Source organism: Chelmon rostratus, chromosome 2 (genome assembly GCF_017976325.1).
Source record: "Chelmon rostratus isolate fCheRos1 chromosome 2, fCheRos1.pri, whole genome shotgun sequence".
In the NCBI taxonomy this organism is placed as follows: Eukaryota; Metazoa; Chordata; class Actinopteri; order Chaetodontiformes; family Chaetodontidae; genus Chelmon; species Chelmon rostratus.
Window position 1 is genome coordinate 8,840,348 of NC_055659.1, and position 20,663 is coordinate 8,861,010.

Consider the following 20,663-nt stretch of genomic DNA (forward strand, 5'->3'; position numbering starts at 1 on the left):
TAAGACCAAAGCAGTGAAAAGTCAAGGCCATTCTCAGTCATTCATCAGATACTGATGCCTGCTGGGAAAAAAAAAAGGTGTCGAACCATAAGCTTAGCGCCGATGGCTGTCATTCATCCTTGAAATAACGTGGTGTACTTAACCACCAACCTCGTCGCGAGTCACCCACAGGCCATACCAGCGCAGGAGTGGGCTTGCTTTATGCTCACACATCCTCTTATTTCTAAATGGTGAAGCATAAGACAGTTTTGTTTCATTGGCTCCGGGAAGCAGCATATGTAGTGCGCGAGTAGGGCTCTTCGGAAAGCGCATGGCAGAGCAGTGTGCCTTGGGAAATGAGGGACCAGGGGACGGGGGACTAAAGCCGGGCTTTTGTTGTGTTGCCTTTTTTTTTCTTTTTGAAAGCGATACATAATTTTTTTCTTGCTGTGTTTCTCCATTTTTTCTTTTCTGGTTGTGCACTACTCTTGGCTACTGTTGTGAGCAGGGAAACTTTAAGTATTGTTATTATTATCTTTTTTCTTCTTCTTTTTTTTTTTTAAACAGCCACACAGACAAAGCCAACTCCATGCAGAAATGCAAAATTTGAAAATTCACTCTGACAGTTAAGGGCAAGTTGTGAGGAGTGAAGACAGGATGAGCGCGGAGTGAGCTGATGGTCTTTGTCTTTTTTTTTTTCACTGTCTATCATCATGAACATCCTGAAATCTATTGCCTTGATTTTTCCAGCACACGTGAGGTGGGAGGCTGCACACCTGTCCCGTCCAGTTGCTCAGCTCCACATTTCCCGGCGCGACGGGGAAGAAAACAGCAGATGACTACACGTCTGTGAGCATTTTGGTGATGTTTACATAGTTTGTGTTGGCCAGCGTGCAGTTGGCCGTCTTAAGGTTCTCCTCCTGAAAGTCCTCGTTGCTGTTGTTCACAGCCTCCTGGATCTCCATATAGTCCGATTTACTGATGGTGGAGCCGCTGCGGCTCTTCTTCAGCTCCTCGGCTGAATCGGCTTTGGGCACGTTGACCTGCAGGTACTGCGCCTGTTCCTCGCCTTCAGTCTCGCGGTGATAGAAGTAGTTGAAGTTGGACACAATGACAGGCACGGGCAAGGCAATGGTGAGCACACCTGCAATGGCGCAGAGGGAGCCCACGATCTTGCCGCCAATCGTAGTTGGGACCATATCACCATAGCCGACTGTCGTCATGGACACCACAGCCCACCAAAACGCATCCGGGATGCTTTCGAACTGCGACTCGGGCTCGTCTGCTTCGGCAAAGTAGACGGCGCTCGAGAACAGGATGACCCCTATGAAGAGGAAGAAGATGAGCAGGCCGAGCTCTCTCATGCTGGCTTTCAGGGTCTGACCCAAAATCTGAAGCCCCTTGGAGTGACGTGAGAGCTTGAAAATTCTGAAGACTCGCACCAAGCGGATGACCCTGAGAATGGCTAAAGACATGGCTTGCTGACCCGCTTGACCATCCTCTGGCCTGTCTGCCAGCTCTGTGCCAAGAGTGATGAAGTAAGGGATGATAGCGACAATATCAATAATGTTCATTATGTTACCAAAAAAGCCTGCTTTGCTGGGGCAGGCGAAGAAGCGCACTAGAAACTCAAAGGAGAACCATATAATGCAGAGAGTCTCCAGGATAAAGAAGGGGTCGGTGAAGTAGGTGGATGTGTAGCTGATGATTGTGGTGTTGGTCTCAGGCGAAAAGACTTTCGCGTGAGACTTGTGCATATCGTCATCATCGTTGCGGAAAATGGGGAGGGTCTCCAGGCAGAAACTGACTATAGATATCAGGATGACCATGACAGAGATTATGGCGATAATCCTAGCAGGACCTGAGCTCTCTGGGTACTCGAACAGCAGCCACACCTGTCTCTGAAACTCGTTATCAGGAAGAGGCCGCTCCTCCTCCTTGATGAAACCCTCGTCTTCTCTGAACATCTCGATGGCCTCCTCGCCCAGCTCGTAGAAGCGGATCTCCTCTGAGAAAATATCAAGGGTGACGTTGACCGGCCTTCTTAGCCGCCCCCCTGATTGGTAATAATACAATATGGCGTCAAAGCTGGGTCTGTTCCTGTCGAAAAAGTACTCGTTCCTCAGCGGGTCAAAGTACCGCATCCGCTTTTTGGGGTCCCCCAGCAGAGTCTCTGGAAACTGGGAGAGGGTTTTGAGTTGAGTCTCAAAGCGCAGTCCTGAGATGTTGATGACCACCCTCTCACAACACTCATGGTCGGCCTCCGGGTCGTAGTCCTGCGGGTGCCCCGGGTGTGCAGCCGCCTCGTCAGAGGGGTCGCCTGTGGCAACAGTCATTCTGCAGGGGGAGGGGGCCTGCACCTTTCAGTGAGTCTGGGTCCTGCAGTCTGGAGAACTGCAGGCAGGGGCCAGGAGAGGGAGGGGGCTCAACACCGTAAAGACCTGACGGCCACAGGATGTCACCTAGGTTCTGACTGCATGTAGGACAGATAAAGCACAGACAGACAACAAGGTCAGGTACACCTGAGACATGATTCAGCACTCAATACTTCTGCCTTTTAGTCCAGAGATGACAGGAATTTGCTTTGTCTTGAAGAGTAAACAGCTGAAAATAGATGAAGATGAAGACACCCCCGAATCAGTCATAAGATATGAGTTATGTAAAGTTATACTGTCGTGAGAAGGCAGTCGATACAACAATGAATCAGCTCAAGAAAACTTGAGGCTGACACTGCTGCTCCTGACCTGAGCAAATTAATATGCAAATAAACCACCCGTCTTGCATATAAATTGCTTCAATGCAGGTAAACTCAGGGGCTAACTGCCATATAAAACGTACAGAAGCTCATAAATTAGGACACTGATCTGCTGCAATGGACAGTATCCACTGAAATGAATGGGACTACCTTTTGCAGTGAAGCCATGCATGAATTTGGCAATGCAGCAGGCACCAAATTCATACAGACAGCATCCTGTCTGGAATATCATAGAAAAGCACTGCAGTCTAAACACAAATGTGCGAGACGCTTTTAAGATTTACTGCCGCACCAAACAAACACAGCAAACGCCTCATATTAACTGACTTCAGCTTAGTTTCGTTGGAGTGTTTTAGTCTTGAAATGGTGCCCGTCTCTGAAATATTCAAAAACATCTATAAATAATTTATCCATAGAAGGAAATAGGTTCCAAGAGAAAAACTGTATCTCTTGTCTGCATCATCTCCACTCACAGAGTGGGAGCACAGTTCTGCAAAATAAAACCCTCATACAACAAATGTATAACTGCAGGTTTACTCCCTATTATCACGTTTCCAGCTAAGTGCAAATCAGTGCATCAGCTACAAAATGCCAAGACTCCAAAACATACAAGACCGAAATCAAGAGATGACAATACGCCTAAGCTGCTCTATCTTGATTTCATACATACCTGCAGACATCTTTTTCATATCTGATGCGAGTTGATGCTCCTGCTGGACACTGGTACCGACAACCAGCTGCGACAGTCAGGTCTTCAGTGGGTAAAAAAAAAAAAAAAAAAAAGAATTTCCAGTTAAGGGCAGCCGATGGTATTCACCTCATGTTGTCTGCAGCATCCTCGCCGTGTTCACCGGGTACAGTATGTGCGGGTGTGTCCGCGCTCTCCCCACCCCGACTCCTTTCCTCCGGGTAGGCTGTCGTGGGATGGCGATTGGCGAAGAGGGAGGGGGGGACCGATCGAGGAGGTGGTGGTGGTGGTGGTGCTTCCCTTAATAACCAAAGGTGCTGGGATCAGCAGAATGATCTACCTCCGCCGTTCCCCTCCACGCCACTGTGACTGTGTGGCGAGCCGCGGGGCTGCAGACAGCCGCAAAGGTAAACGCTCCTGATAAGGTGCTCAGAGAGGCAACATCTGCACGGGGAGGGAGGGGGCAGCAAGGCGTGGAGGAGGGAGAGAGCTTAAAAAAAAAGAAAAAAAGAAAATCTTATTACCAAGATTTAATAATTAGTCAGTTCTGGGATGCATGCGGCAATAATGAGTCCTCTTTTCACTTCAGGATGAGAATAAAGCCGCCGCTCATGCGTCAGCCGCCCAATTTACACGTGCGTGTCTCATTTAGGCGTGCACGCGCCACATAGGACAGCATCTCGGCTGGAGTCCGGCGTCTGAGCTGCGGATGTGCTCAGGCAGAGCCGAGCGCACGGAGACAGTTCTGTGGCTCCCCTAATAGCCTCCGTGGTGAGCCGAGCAGCGTCCTCAGACGCTGACTTGAAACGACGTGCGTGAAAGAATCGCCCTCCGTAGTGGGCTCCGAGATTATGCAATTACACTGAGCCAGAGCCCCACACACCCACGTAAATATGAAGCGGCCTTTATTGGTCCTCTGATGGTCTCGGCTCGGCAGGAAGTGAGAGGCTAGGAGACAGGAAGATTTTGGGGTGTAATATTTGTGCAGTCAGCACCAGTGACCGCTGGGCTGCTGTATGAAGCTTCGTCAAACCTGCATTCGGACACTGCTGTGCATACCAAGAGACGCGCTGGTGATGGAGAGAAGGCGAGGGCGAAAAAAGGCGCTCTCCATGCGCACTGTAGCCTACCACTCCTTACCTTATCTGCAGTGTGGGCAATTTAAAGGGGTACACATCTCCGACATTGTTCAGCAGCATTGCTGTGGGCTGGTTTCATTTTTTAAAACCGCAGTGGGCTGATTTATCTGCAAAAAAAAGCATTTTGTGCAGCCCGGTTTGTGTCTTTTATTTTATTCTAGTAAGATTAGGCTATTATAGGGATGAATGAACACGTGAGAAGTATTTTACCTCACAAGTACAGTAACTGATGGCCTTACTGTGACAGTAGATTAGAGTGCTGCTACTATTTTGGAAAAGACTTCCCCCACAAACAATCTGCCTGTTTGAGGAGACGTCTTTCTCATTCCGACGTCTTTTCTGAGCTTTATGGTTGAAATTATGAGCGCCCGGAGCTGCAACAACTATTGTGAAGTCACTTTCTGCCTTGCATTTCTTGTTACAACGGTTATATTTGTAACCTTTTCTTGCAACAAGCTTCATTAATTATAGATATGAGGGTGACCAAAATAGAGCAAACCCTCCATCATCGTGCCCAGCTATATTCAGAACAAAGAACAAACTGATCAATAGTGAGTCCTGTGCCCGCTATCAATTCTGGAGCCGGGAATGAAAGCACCGTGGCCAGAAGTGACTTCCAGAGAGGCCAAAGGTCAGCGGGAATCCCTTGGCTGTGAAGGGGGAGGAGGTGAATGAGGAGAAACTGGGGGGGGGGGTGAGAGGCCAGCGGAATGATTTGTGTGGGACTCGGCTTTGCCAAGGTTACTCCTGGCAGACCCGAGAGCATCCCGGCCCCCAGCCTCGTCCCTTCTGTCAGTCTGCCTGCCTGCTGTCACACATGCGGATACCTCTCACTATCTCTTAATGGCTTTCCCAGGTTCCTCATGACAGCACAGCCATTATTTATGAGCCGGGGGCCCATTACAAAGACCGTTAATGCAGGCTCTAAAGCTCAGCTCACTTTGCATTAGCTGGCTCGCTTTAATTAAAAGCGAAGGGTCCCAGCCCTCTAAAGGCTGTGCGTGTTTCAATCATATGGGGACGTGAAAACAGGCGGCTGTGTAAATTGCCCGATGAAGGTGGCGACGATGAGTTTGCTTCCAAGAGGTATTGATTTCGGGGCTGTTCCTCGTCTCCATCGGATGCTTTTTTGGCACAGGAACAACAGAAAATGAACTTGAGGTTTTGAGAGACTGAAGCATCATTATCACTGAGCCCTGAGTTGAATGACAGGTCTCTCTGCACTCTGCTGTTGTTTTTATTCATTTTAAGGATCGAACATTTAGGTTTATTGTCATCTAATCATACACAAAGAGGAGGATGCAAATTCCTTATGTTAATAAAAAAAAGCTGCTTGACCAATCCTATCTGAACTTTTCACCAGCAAATAATCTCTTTAATTTTAGTGCAACAGAAAAAATATGCTTCTTACAAAACTTTGAGATAAATGAATATGTTCTTCTACAAAAGAAGCTTAACTTCTAAAATGTTGGATGTTGTCGAAACACAAGCAAGAACTCTTCCACCAAGAACATTGTAAGCCTGGCAAAGCCTTACCTTTTGCCATCTTTCATTTTTGAGGGGGGTCAGTAGGAGGCAAACGCACATGTATGCACCAGACCCCCAAATAGGTTCAACCTGACACGGCTAGCACTGATGTGATAAGTGAATTTTGATACGACAGCCACAACTACACTTTGTTTCAATAACTTCGAGAAATATGATCACATTTTCTACAAAACCCCTTTTTTTATTGAACAGAATAAAGTTCTCAAATGCTCACTGCTGTCTGAGAAATGGTGCAGAACAACAGTTCTGACTGACGTTAACAAAGAATAAACAAACAAGACTTCAAATCTGACTTGTCAACACTCGCTGTTACAGACTGTTTCAATCTCCATCAAAGGCATTTTTACTTTTTCCAGATGAATAAAGATTCTTTCAGGATGAAACTGGCGTGTGCTTTAAACAAATATGGCTAATTAAGGCCTTTAATATACCTTTTCTCCTTGTCCAGCACTCAGCCCTATGAAGGACATGTAGCGGACAAACGTCTGTTTAGTATGTTTGCCCTCTTTGGTATTCTTTATCAATTTTTTGTTTTAAAACATCGGATGCTAGAAGAACACGAGAAAATCACTGCAAAATTAGCAGTACCCGCAGTCCACAAGTGACTCACATGTACATGTGTTTCAAAGTGTCAGCGTCAGTTTGCCCCAGCCCCTGGACTGCACTGCTCTTTCTACCAACACTGGAGGTCTCTTGTACCTCCTCACTCCTTGATACTGCATTGCAGCAGCCACAGGTTTCCCACACACACACACACACACACACACACACACACACACACACACACACACACACACACACACACACACACACACACACACACACACACACACACACACACACACACACACACACACACACACACACACACGGTATGAAAAAGGCTGCAAACAAAAGGTCCAAATTCCAGAGTGATTCAACTTCAGGACTCAGGCCAACATCATGCAATAAGATGGAACAGATGAACTCTGAATATCATGCTCAGAGTTTCTGCTTCTAGATATGATGATGCAACTCACTCCTGGGTACACTTCCTCATTAGTGAGTTAATGAATGGTGAAATCATCACCATATTTGATGAGAATCTTATGGTAAAATGATCTCATCCTATATATTCTGACAATTTTCTATTTTCTACCGTGCTGTTTAATCCTGGGGGTATGTAGCAATCCCACAACCTTGCTGCTAAACACTTTTTTTTTCAATGCATCGCCCCTGAAACTCAATTTATTTAACCCTCTGGGAGATGAGTCATTCCAGTATCACTGCTCAGGAGAGGGGAAACTGAGGTGCCCTGCAAAAGAGGCCAGGTTACACATACACCTACAGGACCCAGCTCGGAAAGTGGAGGCAATAAATAGAAAGAGTGGCTTAGGTACACAAATATATAGCGGTGCATCTCCTTGTGTCCTTCTCTGTGTCCTCTGGAGCTGACAGTGCATCTGAGGCAGAGACAAAAAGAGGTGTAGATATACAAGGGAGGGATAGGCAAGAGAGAGCATTGTGCAAAGAGAGGGAGGAGAAGGAAAAAGGAGAGACTCGTGCTCGTCAGATTGAGGCCCAGCAGGATGAGGGCAGACGCTGGAAAAGAGCCAGACAACAGGAGAGACACAAGGACACTGGTCCACTGCGGTATGCTGCCAAGCTGCATCTCACTTAGCCAGAGAGCCTCACGGAAATCTGCACACACCCACTGCACAAGCTTGTCATCTAAACTTATAGGGTCAGTCGCTACCTGTAGACACACGATAACAGGCTCATGCTGCTGCGAGTCAAAAGTTAGGGCACGCAACATGCCGCTGGAACGGACACACATGCACACATTACTGTGCGCCCGTCGTGGCTTCGCTCAATTCAGTGAGCTACGCTGATGTTGAAGAGAGGGACTATGAGTCAGTGAGTGAGTCAGTCAGTGTCACTGTTGCAGGGATACCCTTATGCTGTGTTATACAATGTGTCCGTATGAGTGAGTGAAATTCAAGCCAAGGTAGGCGCTTGCTTCAGGAACACTTGGTTATATTACACCAAGGTCACAGTAGAAATAAGATGCCTTTTGTATGAAGGGTAGAGAACAAAAAATAAAACGATTGTGTGTCTGTGACAATAAGCTTTTTAGATGCACAGCGAGGCTCTGTCAAGGGGAGCGGTTTACTTTATGCGTTGCATGCAGCAGCGACTTATTGCAGCACACTGCTCCACCCCTGAATATTTTAGCAAAGCCTGGTTCTGGGAAAGCGCGCAAAATTATTTGGCATCAAAGGCGTCTGCTCTACGACGTTTGAGAGAGAGCAGGCTGCCGTGTTTGTTTGCTGCAGCACAGATGCACATTATGGGATGTGTGGGATTTACAGTGACAGCTACTGTGTCACTGTGATGATGCAGTCCTCTGGTTTTTGTTTGCCGGTGACTCAAGGAACCAAAATATCTGCCTGAGCTTCGTGCAGCGGTCCGATCTGCAGTCGACACTGCTGCTGGACCCGACAGCTGCTCTCTACTTCACAGGACACCTGAGGGATGAGCCGGAGCTGCACAGTTTCCAGGGTCACACCTCACACCGCCTCTGTCACCAAAACTTTACACACATCTGACTTTGTACATCAATATTAATCTTGTCTGTCAGGATTTAAGATAAACGGACTCCTGGAAAGTGCCTAAAAGCACTAGTGTATCAAAATTGTCCAAAGTCAGCATTGTCACTGTAGTCTTTTGCTCAGCCTCATTCGGTTGCTATGGAGACCATCTCTAGGGGCAGCAGTGGGAGGAGGCTTGGCGGTGACATCACGCCTACAGCGGCTCTGGTGCCGCTGGGATATTTCAGGTAAAGTTAGAGCACGATGACAAAGCACTTTTCATTTTCCCGCAGTCAGCTGCGTTACTCAAAGATGAACTAGTGATTAGGAAAACTAAAATATGTGAATCCTTGTTTTCCTTGTGTCACAGTTTCACACCATGTTAGGCAGCAAATGTACAGCTGTCTTCACTGTTAGGTTTAGTACGTGTTCCCTCTGGTGGGTGGTGGGGGGGGGGTATATGCTTTCTCTGACTCTCTGACATGCTTTCTGGGCTTTCCTTAGTCTCACTGAAAGCCCTGAGTCTTGATGCAGTCGAGTGAACTTTATGAATAGCCCCCAGAGTGCCATTACATGTTCTCCAAAGAGCAGCTGGATGAATGGCACCCTGAGAAATAATGGCAATATGTCTCATGGATTCTATTTTTGGCAGCACCGAGTTACAGTTTTAGGGCAAATACTGTACCACATAAAAATATCATCTGAGCAGGAAGAAAAATGTGCAGCGCTGTGAATAATTGCACCGGTTGCAGCCGCCGTCTTCCCTCTTCCCTGCACCGATGTGTCATGAGCACGAGGTAAAGTTCAGAGATGACACGCGGCGCTTCTCCTGGCAGACACTCCCCATGTTGGCATGCTGGGTATCATTAGAGGAAGCACGCTGCTGCGAGGCATCACTCCTCTCATGTGGTGAATGTTGGCATGACGAGAGGGGAGGGGAAGCCCCGGGTCTCCGCTACCCCCCACCTCGCCTGAGCACGGTCCTGGTCTCGCATCCTCACGTCCGCCTGGAGCGGCAGTGTCGGAGAGGACCAGCTGTGGAGCTGACTGCGGTTTGTTTTCTGCATCTGTGTGGGGATTTGTCTGGATGCATGCAGGCTCATACGCTCTCGGGCCACATAATAGAGAGAGGTGCTGCTAATATTTTGTCCACCCCCCATTTACCTACATGAGAGGGGCAGAATATTAGAAACACCTTTCAATATAATGCACTCCAGTAAACCACCACCCACTACGACCTCCATAATAAACACAGAGCAGAATGATCACCTTCCTGACAGTGTCAACAAAAACTGACACATTATAAGCTTTGTAAATGCTGAATTGATGGCAGCGCTGTTGTGTTGGACTGTATGAGTGTATTTAATCAAGTGGCAGGTGAGTGTGTGTGAGTGTATTAACTCTGACTCCAAGTGTGTGCACGTTCTCTCCAGTACTTTCCTAATGACCAGGATCCCACAGCAGAGTGTATCAGCTGTACAGCATTCAAGCATGCTCATTCATACCACACACACACTTAAATCCCTTTTTCTTAATGCTGACTTTTGCATGTTCAATGCAGGGTAGTTTTTCTTTTTAGATCTATAGTGACATGGAAGTATACATACACTTTTAATTTTTCAATAATTCAATACCCAAGTTTCAATACTGATACCAAAACAGTACTCTTCCTACTGCTACTACTCCTCTACCCTACCATGAGAAATCTAAACTTTCAAAATAACTTCAAACTACAATGTAAGAAAAAGAGCTAATGCGGTCTAACCACAAGCAGCCGTTCATGAAAATGAAAATGAAAATGTCTGAAACTGGCAGAATTTTTATTTAAACCACAAACTATTTAGTCAAGATTGGAGAGATTACAAATATGATCAGTACAGGAGCCCATTTTAGCCAATGTGATGGGAAAAAAAAAGATCCTGTAAGTCATTGTAATGACAGCTTTCTCAAAGTAATGATTTAGTATCAGAAAACAGTGAGTTAGTATCTCAAGATAATGAGAAACTTTCTCAAAATAATTGAGAGATTGAGAAAGTCTGTCATTATTTTGAGCTACTAACTCATTATTTTGAGCGAAAACAGAGCAACATTAGCGTTTCCTTAGAGCGTTCAGTGTTTCTGGTGTCGGGATGAATACAAGTGGTATGCTCTCTGTCCTTTTTGCTGTCTTTTCCTGCTAAATGCCGCAGTGTGCTCACCAGCTAGCAGCTAACTTAAGTCCACCTGCAGCTTGATGCAGGGTATGCAGCCTCTGTCCATCAGCCTTTTACTGAAAACAGCTGCCTGCTGCATCTGGAAACAAGATTACTAACAGCAGAGTTTGTGAAAGATGGAGGAAACGCTCAGCAGAGCTGAGGGATTCACATTACACATAATCATCTGAGCCACTGTTGAGACATAAATATTGATAAGTGTAGCTTTAATGTCAGCTTTTGGATCCTGCAGTTTGATACTCAGCCCTACATGGCAAGGGACGATTCATGAAAAGAGTTTACTGAAAGAATGTGGAGCAGTGTTTTTCCCTGTGTTGGTGCTACAAGGTCCTGAATAATGAATAAATATGGAATTATGTCTCGGTAATTATCATCTAATAAGCCTCCTGCATTCCTGATAAGATGAGTAAACATAGAAATGACTGATATTATCCTCTATTCATTTAAATACTGCAAAAACAACGTTGATCTCCCCATGAGGCCACAGCATCTGAGCCTATTCTTACCTCTCCACAAACCAGAACGAGACAGGCTGGACTGCAGGTGTCCCTCGCCAGCGCTGCCGTCGAGCTCTGCGGGAGATGATTAACGGCGATGGTAACTCGCAGGCACGTTTTCATTTCCTCTGGTTAAAAATACACTGAAGAAGGCCTTAAATTCCAGAAGGGGGGACAGGGGGAACAAAACCACTCAGCAGTTCTGAGGCAGAGCACCTGGAGCTGTGGGCTGCATCGTATCTGGCCCGCAGCACCGAGGTCATCGCCGCTCCGCATGTAAAACTGAACATTCAGCAAAGACGCGCCTCCGCAGTGGACGAAAGGTTAAATCAATCCTTCACTTAAACATTGTCATGTGTGGACAGTCATGTTTTTGTTAGTTTAAGTCATCTCCAGCCTGCTGTTCTTCCTCTTAATGTTGTGTTTACCTTCCTTGAGTGTTTTGTTTGCGTGTGTGGCGGCCGTTCTCACAGCACATTCGTAGACGAAATGAGCTTTCGTATACACAAATCAAACGTGGACCACGTTTACTAAAACAGGCAGCTGTTGTCAGGTTTGACATTTAAATCATTGTCATCAAGATCAGATCTTACCATAAGCAAACAGACTTAACCAAACAAACGCTTTTCACAATTATTGTCGAAGGTGATTTGAGGTCAGCCATACAGTATATTAAGAATGTGAGTGCCAGACTGGGTCATAGGAAATTATGTGAAAAGTCAATTTCACTGGGTTATTATAGGACCCATTCTGTGATTGTTTTGGTATTTGTTTGGGGAATGCACAAGGCTGTTGTAACATTTCCTCTCTTATTCTGGGCTCATACATTCATACCGTTTGTTAAAATGTTGCTTTGTAGAGCAGACTATAACATGCAAGCTTTCATTTGATTCTACTTTGATTTGGATTTCACTTTGTAACAGCCCTGCATGCCGCAAAGGGAATTTCAAGTGACCTTCTTGTCCATTTCAGTGCGTTTTCAAAGTCAAACAAACTGTAAGTAAGTTGGGTTTTAAGCACTCCGGTTCACAAACTGTAATTCCCTTTGTCTCCTGGGAACAGAAGAATTATGGGTCAGACTAAAAGCCTCTAGGTGGAAATCGAAGGTAGTTTCCTGACCTGCATGATAAATCCCAGACAGCCGCATGGCCAATTCTAGGACAAAACACTGCGTAAAACTAGTATTAATGACTGTATGTATTTTTTCTTTATTTCTGACCTGAATTAAACTCATTACATAGATAAGCACTGAAGTGGTAACGCTTCCTGAAGCTACAAAGGGGCTTACACCTTACACCTGAACATGACTTAATATGAATATGACTATTATAGATTATTGCACCAAATCAGGAAATATACAGATATTTAATATAACATGTTTTATATGTTATACTGACAATGCATGAACAAATATATATATTGAAAGAAATGTACAGTGTGTTATCCTACATGATGATATTTATGTTTGGGGTCATGTTAGACCTCTTATGAACATACTGCTAAATTATTCCAAACAGAGAAATCCAAATTGTCTCATTTGGGATTTGGGAGGTGTGGTGCTGCCTCAACAGCAAATGAAATCCCATGGTATTTGACCATATTTTACAGTTGAAGTCGCTGGGACTTCAAGCAGAAGTCATTTTGAGTGGCGGACCCTGGTGGATCCTGTTCATCAGCAGTTCTCGTAAAATCAGTCAGAGTCATAAAGTATCAAGCTAATAAAGCCATAAAGAATTTTGGTATGTTTTTGAGTTTTTAAAGAGGACCTGGGGAGTCTTATTACAGTCAAGGCGGTCACAACAAATGTGATATAAACTGTTTGCTACCAGAATGATTACAATGGATGTCTGATGAGAAGCTTGATATTAAACTCCATCCAAACAGTAATAATTCAGTTGAGCCACTTGAGGGCAGTACTGAGCTATTTTTAGAATGATGAAGCTTCTGTGTTTGTTCAAAACAAAACAGCTCAGCATGAACTCACACATGACTGAACCGACAGCTCACCTGAACCACAATTAGCATTTGTGTTAATGGAATAATAAACTGACAGAGAATTGATCGACAACAGTTTTGTTCATTACTTAACAATTTTGAGTCTATTTCAAGGAAAAATGCCGAAGCACTCTGGCGCCAGCCTCTCCATTGTGAATGTTTGCTGTTTTGCTGCTTTGTATTTTGGACGGCTGGTTGGATAAAACTGTAGCATGACAGGCATTTTTCACTTTTTTTTTTAACATTTTATAGTTAAAATGGGTTGGACGGTCGATTGTGAAAATAATCATGTTCGCAGCCCTAAGAATAACAAGTGTCATTTCCAAATAACTCAAACATACTGCAAGCCCACACGGTACATGATGAGGAAATACGGCCCTGTGATAAATTTTCAATGGATTCCTTTGAGTTTCATTGTTTGTTTGTGTCACTCGAGTTTTTCGGCCGCTTTATGCTGAAAGGACACGTGTGAGTGTCTGCTGGAGGGGATGAAAGGTAGCTGACGTCAGACCTAGTTGGCATGCCAACTCAGAGAATGGAGCTCACATCTGAAGAACAGAGCAGCTGAGGCGGTTTTAGTGAAACAAAGGAGAGGCTGCACCGATAAGACAGCTTTTCATCAAGTTTCACTACATGTGCCATCCCGCTGCCTGAAGCTACAGGCTACTAACTTTGCCTAAGGGACTAATGATATTAATTCAACCACCTTTAAGGAAACTGATAAATCATTAAACTCCACGTGTTTCATGTGATATTAAAAAAACATACATCTACAGCAGTTTCCTCTTTAGCCCCTCCAAAGACGCAAAGCTGATAGTGAACCACAGTTGGAAAGTCTTTGCAAAAATGCAACACAATGCCATGGTAACATTAGAGGGGGGTTACCCAGGAAACCACCGTTGTCATGGAGACTGCATCACAAGGCGGGCTCGGCGAGCAGGAGGCGCTTTCATCCACGCTGTTTTCATCCTGCGCACAAGACCTCAAACAAACAATTATTAAACTTTGTGTATTCCGGACCCACCCCCAACCCGCTCTGGACCGAATTTGAATACAAGATATTTAGCCAAAGGTTATAATGAGATTTTGAGTCGGGATCACTTAAATTCCGTTTTATTTAATATAGGCTATATAGGCAGATCTGGATAAAAATACAATTTTACGAAAAGCTTGACTCATAATTTATGATAAGCGTTTCCATCTACATCACTCTGCGTGTTACGACCTGAATAATAATCTGAGCAAGACTCGGTGTTGAACATCTCCACAGGCTATGATATTAAATATAACCTAAACAGGCTTTTTTGGCTATATATTAATTACCATATTACATTACTGGACAATGAAACTTTTCAGCACAAGACGTACTTTTTTTTTCCTTTTTGCTTTTTTGACTGGCGGGTAGATGCATTACAGTAGACTATGCTACACGTGGATCCCAGTCATCAACACCAGCAACTCTCGCATAAACATCAGATATGTAGGCATCGTGTGGCGGAATGCGCTGCAGAAGAATCCGCTTTAACAAGCCACTAACTTTAAATGAAATGTTTTCTTTGTTTCTGACAACAGTCTGGGTCGAAATCAATACTTTTCCAGTGCAGATGTGTTTTGGGTCGTATTAATACTTCTTGATCTCTTGGAAATACTCAAAACACGAGAATCTACGCTGGAAATAAGCAGAATGGTTAATTTGGTTAAAATAAAAAGGGGATAAGGGACTTGTTAAAGCGGACGTTTACGCAGCGTTCATCCACAGATATGAACTGACACATTACGATTGGCTATATAGAAAAATAATATCATAGCTACTATTTCTTCATGCTCCATAAATGATCCACGGTGGAGTTCATTTACACGTCTGTGAAGATCTTTTTGATGTTCACGCAGTTCTGGTTGTTCTCGGTGGTGAAGTTGGGCTGCTTGAACGCACTGTTGATGCCCTCCTCTATCACCATGTACTCAGACTTGCTGAGCGATGAGGAGCTGCACGACCTCCTCAGCTCCTCCGAGGGGAGGTGCTCACAGCTGCCTGCGTGCACGTACTGTGGCTGCTCCTCTCCATCGGTCTCCCTGTGGTAAAAGTAGTTGAAATTGGACACAATCACTGGCACGGGTAAGGCAATGGTCAGCACGCCTGCTATTGCGCACAGGGACCCCACTATTTTCCCACCGATGGTCACCGGATGCATGTCTCCATATCCGACTGTGGTCATCGTTACCACTGCCCACCAAAACGCATCGGGGATGCTGGTGAAGCTGGACGAGGGGTCGTCTGCTTCTGCGAAGTAAACCGCGCTGGAGAAGAGAATAACTCCGATGAAAAGGAAAAATATGAGCAAGCCGAGCTCCCTCATGCTGGCCTTGAGGGTCTGCCCCAAAATCTGAAGTCCCTTTGAGTGTCGAGACAGCTTAAATATACGAAAGACCCTCACCAGTCTGATCACCCGCAGGATGGCGAGGGACATCGCCTGTTGGCCGCTGTTGGTCTCCCTCTCGGCCAGCTCAGTCCCCAGAGTGATAAAGTAGGGGATTATGGCGACGATGTCAATGATATTCATGATGTTTTTGGAGAAGGAAGTTTTGCTGGGGCAGGCGAAAAACCTGACCAGCAGCTCGAAAGAGAACCATATGATGCACAGAGTCTCTATCACAAAGAAAGGGTCTGTGAACGGGCTCTGCAGGTGGGGAGCAGTGCCGTTCACCGCGGGTGCCACCGTGGCTTGGTCTCTCTCATCTCGAAATTCCGGCAGAGTCTCCATGCAGAAAATTACAATCGAAATCAATATAACAAGCACCGAGACGATGGCTATCCCCCGTGCTGGCCCGGAGCTCTCAGGATACTCAAACAAAAGCCAAACCTGCTTTTGGAAATCATGCTTGGGCAGTACGCGCTCCTCTTCCTTTATAAACCCTTCATCGTCGCGGAATTTCTCCATGGCCTCCTCTCCGAGTTGATAAAACCTGATCTCCTCGGAGAAAATATCAATGGGGACGTTAACAGGTCTCCGTATGCGCCCCCCTGACTGGTAGTAGTACAGGATGGCATCAAAGCTCGGTCTGTTCCTGTCAAAGAAGTACTCGTTCCTCAGTGGGTCAAAGTAGCGCATCCTTTTCCTGGGGTCCCCCAGCAGCGTGTCTGGGAACTGGTTGAAAGTTTTAAGTTGCGTCTCGAAGCGTAAACCCGAAATGTTGATCACCACCCTCTCGCAGCATCCCTGGCGGCCGCGCTCGTATCGATCCACCGACAGGTGAGGCGCCGAGAGCACGGCGGACTCCTCCAGCATGTTTTCCACCGTCATGACGCCCTTCTCCACCTCGGCATAACCCCGGCTGTCAGTCGCGTTCCTGCCCCTGCCCCTGCCCCTGCGCCTGGTGGACGAGGGTGACTGGTTCACACTGTAGGTCTGGTCATCCATGCAGGTGGTCTGGAGGGGCAGAGTGCGCCACGCCTCTCCCAGCCAAAGCCTACAGCTTTGGAGAGCTGAGGCCGACGCCGCTTACATCTTTTCTAACCATCACCCGTCTCCGCGTCTCCACACACTGAAGCGCTGCACTCCCATCTGCCTTTTTTTTCTTACAAACACGTCGACACCCGCCCACGGCGCGCATATGTCTGACATACGTGCACAACACGCCCAGTCGGAAATTAACTCGACACCTAATGTCGAGCGCACACCTTCATTAAAGCGCGGTGGAACAGAAACACTTGTGGGAATCACGTCCACACCTGTTTGATCCAAGTTGGATTATGTCTCCGTGGGCTCGCACAGATCTTATATCACGTTGTTTAAATGCACATGTAGTGGCGTTTAGAGCACAGCAAGAGTTCACCTCAAATTAAAATGAAAAGAAAAAAGAAAAACAGACATTCAGCAGGCACATCGGCTCCATCTCTACGGCTGTGCGTCAGGCGGTGATTGTGTCTAACACCTCTGACACAGACCCAACAACGCTGTCACCTGCCATTGCTTCACTTTCCCCACAGAAACTGAGCTCATGCCATCCGTTTGTTTTTTTTGTTTTTTTGTTTGTTTTTTTTTTTTGGGGGGGGGGGGGGGGGGGGGGCTGTCAGCAGAGGGCCAAAACATCCACGAACCTGAATATTTAATTGCTTATTCTTTGTGTTTCATGTCTCGCTGTTGAGCTGTTACTCTCCGTGGTGCTGAAAACAAGCGCGCACCAGTTTCTGGATCAACGCGCTCGCTCTCCGGCAGACGAGCGCCCGAGCGTCGCTGTGCGCGCAGGGCTCGTCTGTTCCCCCCGGACACTGTTCGCAGGGCACAGAAGCGTCTGGATTACTCACCTCATTTCCACTCGTAAAGGAGAGCCCGCTCGCCACGTGGTGATTGAATCGCCACAAAGGAGCGTCTCAAGTGTCGGCCTTTGTTACAGCTGTGATTAATGACGGAAATGTAAAATCGCTGTCGTCTGTAATTCACACTGACAGGCTTCATCAAAGGCGCCTGACACTGGCTGGGGTTTTAGGAGCACGTGCACGGGGTTGATGACCTCAAATGGGATTCAAGCCCAGCGCGCTTTTCATTTTTTTCCTGTGCCAGCCTGCATGGGGCTTCATTTCAACATGTCAAACCCAAAAGAAGAGTCAAGCCTCTCTTCTATCCAAATATGGCGGCATCCACTGCTTGAACACACTCAGAAACCCCTCTTAAAGCGGATGAAACTGATCTAAAAAGCCTGTTGACCCTCTTCTGCGCTGCCTGAAAAAAACGAGTGCTCGGCCATGGGAAAACCTCTCACTGTTAGGAATACTGTATATAAAAAGAAAAGCACTTTAGTGGTATAATAAAAACGGAGGCAATACATTTTATAGCCAGTGTTTAAAAATATCAAGACTAAAAAAAAATCCTACAACTTTATTATAGTGCATCATGTCTAGCTGAGGAATAATAATGATGGAATTCCCCATTTTAACCAAGGACCTCAAAGTACCACAGAGACTTCATGTTGGACCATCCTGAGCACAGGATTTTAGAAATACTGAGGTCTAGAGTCCAAATTGCCCACATACAACCCTCCTGAGAAGATTCTGCCATCATAAAGGCTTAAAAGTATTGATTTAACTGTTGGAAGTAATAGATGCTAAAAATATCAGAAATAACAGATCAGGAAAGTATGAAGCGAATGCAAAATGTGCTTTAACAAAATCTAACTTAAAATGTCCTGGTTGTCATCACTCCAGGTGTGAGGAAAGCTGGCCCCAGAGCAGTAATGTTTGCTAATTATTACCACAAGGTTTTAATACTGATGTATGAGAGTCTACAGGTGACAAACAGCACCACCACTTCTCCAAACATACACTTCCTCTTCTGTCATTTGATTCTGTCATAACTTGGGCATCATTCACACTTAAGTTTTGTTCAAGTATTGTCTGCTCAGAGGTGGGGTGACCTTTCCTTCCTCAGTTACATCTGAGCCTCTCATTATCGTCCACACAGGCTGAAACTACACCTCTCTCTAGTCCATTTCAGACAGACATACTTTATTTAATGAAGGTAAATACGAGACTGCAACCACTCAGCCCTGATATACAATACAAATAGTCAAGGATGAAAAAACAACAATGATCTTGTTACAACCCCAGTTCCCAAAAAGCTAGGACACGGTGTAAAACATAAACAATACAGAATGTGATAACTTGCTAATCCTTTTTGACATACATTCAATTGGAAACAGCACAAAGACGATATATTTATGTTTTATCTCATCAACTTCATTGATTTTTGTAAATATCTGCTTATTCTGAATTTGATGCAGCAACATGTTACAAACAAGTTGGGACAGGAGCAACAAAAGAAGTTGTGGAATGCTCCAAAAACACCTATTTGGATCATTCCACAGGTGAACAGGTTGATTAGTAACAGGTGATAGTATCATGATTGGGTATGAAAGGAGCATCCTGGAAAGGATCAGTCGTTCACAAGCAAGAATGGAGCGAGGTTCACCACTGTGTGAACACATGATTGGATAAAGGATGTTACTGCATGGGCTCAGGAACACTTTGTTAAACTGTTGTCAGTGAACACAGTTCATCTGTAAATTATATTGCTGACCCAGTGTGATGATTCCCACACAGTGAAGGCACTCTGCTCGCTCTTCAGCCTCTTTGCAATCCCCTTTGCAATTGTCCTTTCCACGTCTCCCACATCCCACATGTTCTGAGTCCTCTACAAACTGCTGCAACATCCCTATTGACAGCAGAAACATCTGAGAGGAGCTCTTGGATACAGCCTCACTCTGTAGCACACACAGTCAAAGTACACTCCCTCAGACAATTCACCTTCAAACACACTGAAGGACAGTCATCCTTCTGCCCTTCTCTGAATCTTCTCAGAGTCGTCTTACTTCAGAAACACCTGCATATCCCCAAATGCCTCGTCCTTCGCTGACAGTGGCACGCCACTTACCACTCCCTTCTCCCATCTGCTGCGAGTGGGAAACTCTCCACACAGCTGTTATCTCATTTTCAGGGCTTTGTCTCTCTGTCTCTTTCACACACTCTCGACGATGACAACCAACCCACTCCTTGCAATCTTGAGTGACCAAACATCTTCATAGTTCCCTCCAACAAACTTACAGACCTGATGTGGATCCTTAAAAATCCCATCCGACTGCGTCACTGCTAACATCCCGCCAGGTAGACTTTGTTGCTCATTGACTGATTGGACTCATTTGAACTAATCTTCTTCCTCCTTCTCTTTATATTTTCAAATCCTTTCGAGTCTTCATTTTCAAATTCATTCTCCGACTCACTCTCTGACACCATTCCCGAACTTCCGGATTAGCTTCCCCTAACATCCACCCCACCTACACCTGATCTAACTACTCAAAATGAAATAAACAAACAAAATAGAAATACAGTGCCAGACCTGCATGATGCCATCTTATTGAGAAGAGCCCTTGATCCCTATCCTCCATCCTTTCAACCCAACAAACCCCCTGACCTCAATCAGGTTTCACATTAAGACTTGAAATTATTAGTTGATTAGTCATAAAATGAATCATAATCATTTATCAAGCACAACTGGCAACCAGTCACTGGTTCAAGTTTGTCCTAAGTGATAATTCAGCTGCTTCCTCTGTGTTTTATCTTTATAAACTGAATATCTTTCAGGTTTTGAACTGTTGATCAAACAAAACAGGACATTTGAAGTTTTCCACAGTTTTCTAGATTGTTTAAATTGAGGAAACAATGTGCCAATGAATTGATAATGAATACAACTGTTAGCTGCAGAACTTTTATTTGACATCCTGTATG

At 45.4% G+C, this 20,663-nt stretch overlaps 2 protein-coding genes across 2 annotated transcripts; both read right to left on the reverse strand.

Moving 5' to 3' along the window:
- Positions 1-818: 818 nt before the first annotated feature.
- Positions 819-2,315, reverse strand: LOC121617531 (potassium voltage-gated channel subfamily A member 2). The gene has a single exon (XM_041952727.1). It carries the CDS (start codon positions 2,313-2,315, stop codon positions 819-821), a length of 1,497 nt encoding a protein of 498 aa, XP_041808661.1.
- Positions 2,316-15,237: 12,922 nt separating this feature from the next.
- On the reverse strand, positions 15,238-16,803 carry LOC121617552 (potassium voltage-gated channel subfamily A member 3). The gene has a single exon (XM_041952748.1). The coding sequence runs from the start codon at positions 16,801-16,803 to the stop codon at positions 15,238-15,240; it is 1,566 nt and encodes a 521-aa protein (XP_041808682.1).
- Between the last annotated feature and the right edge of the window lie 3,860 nt (positions 16,804-20,663).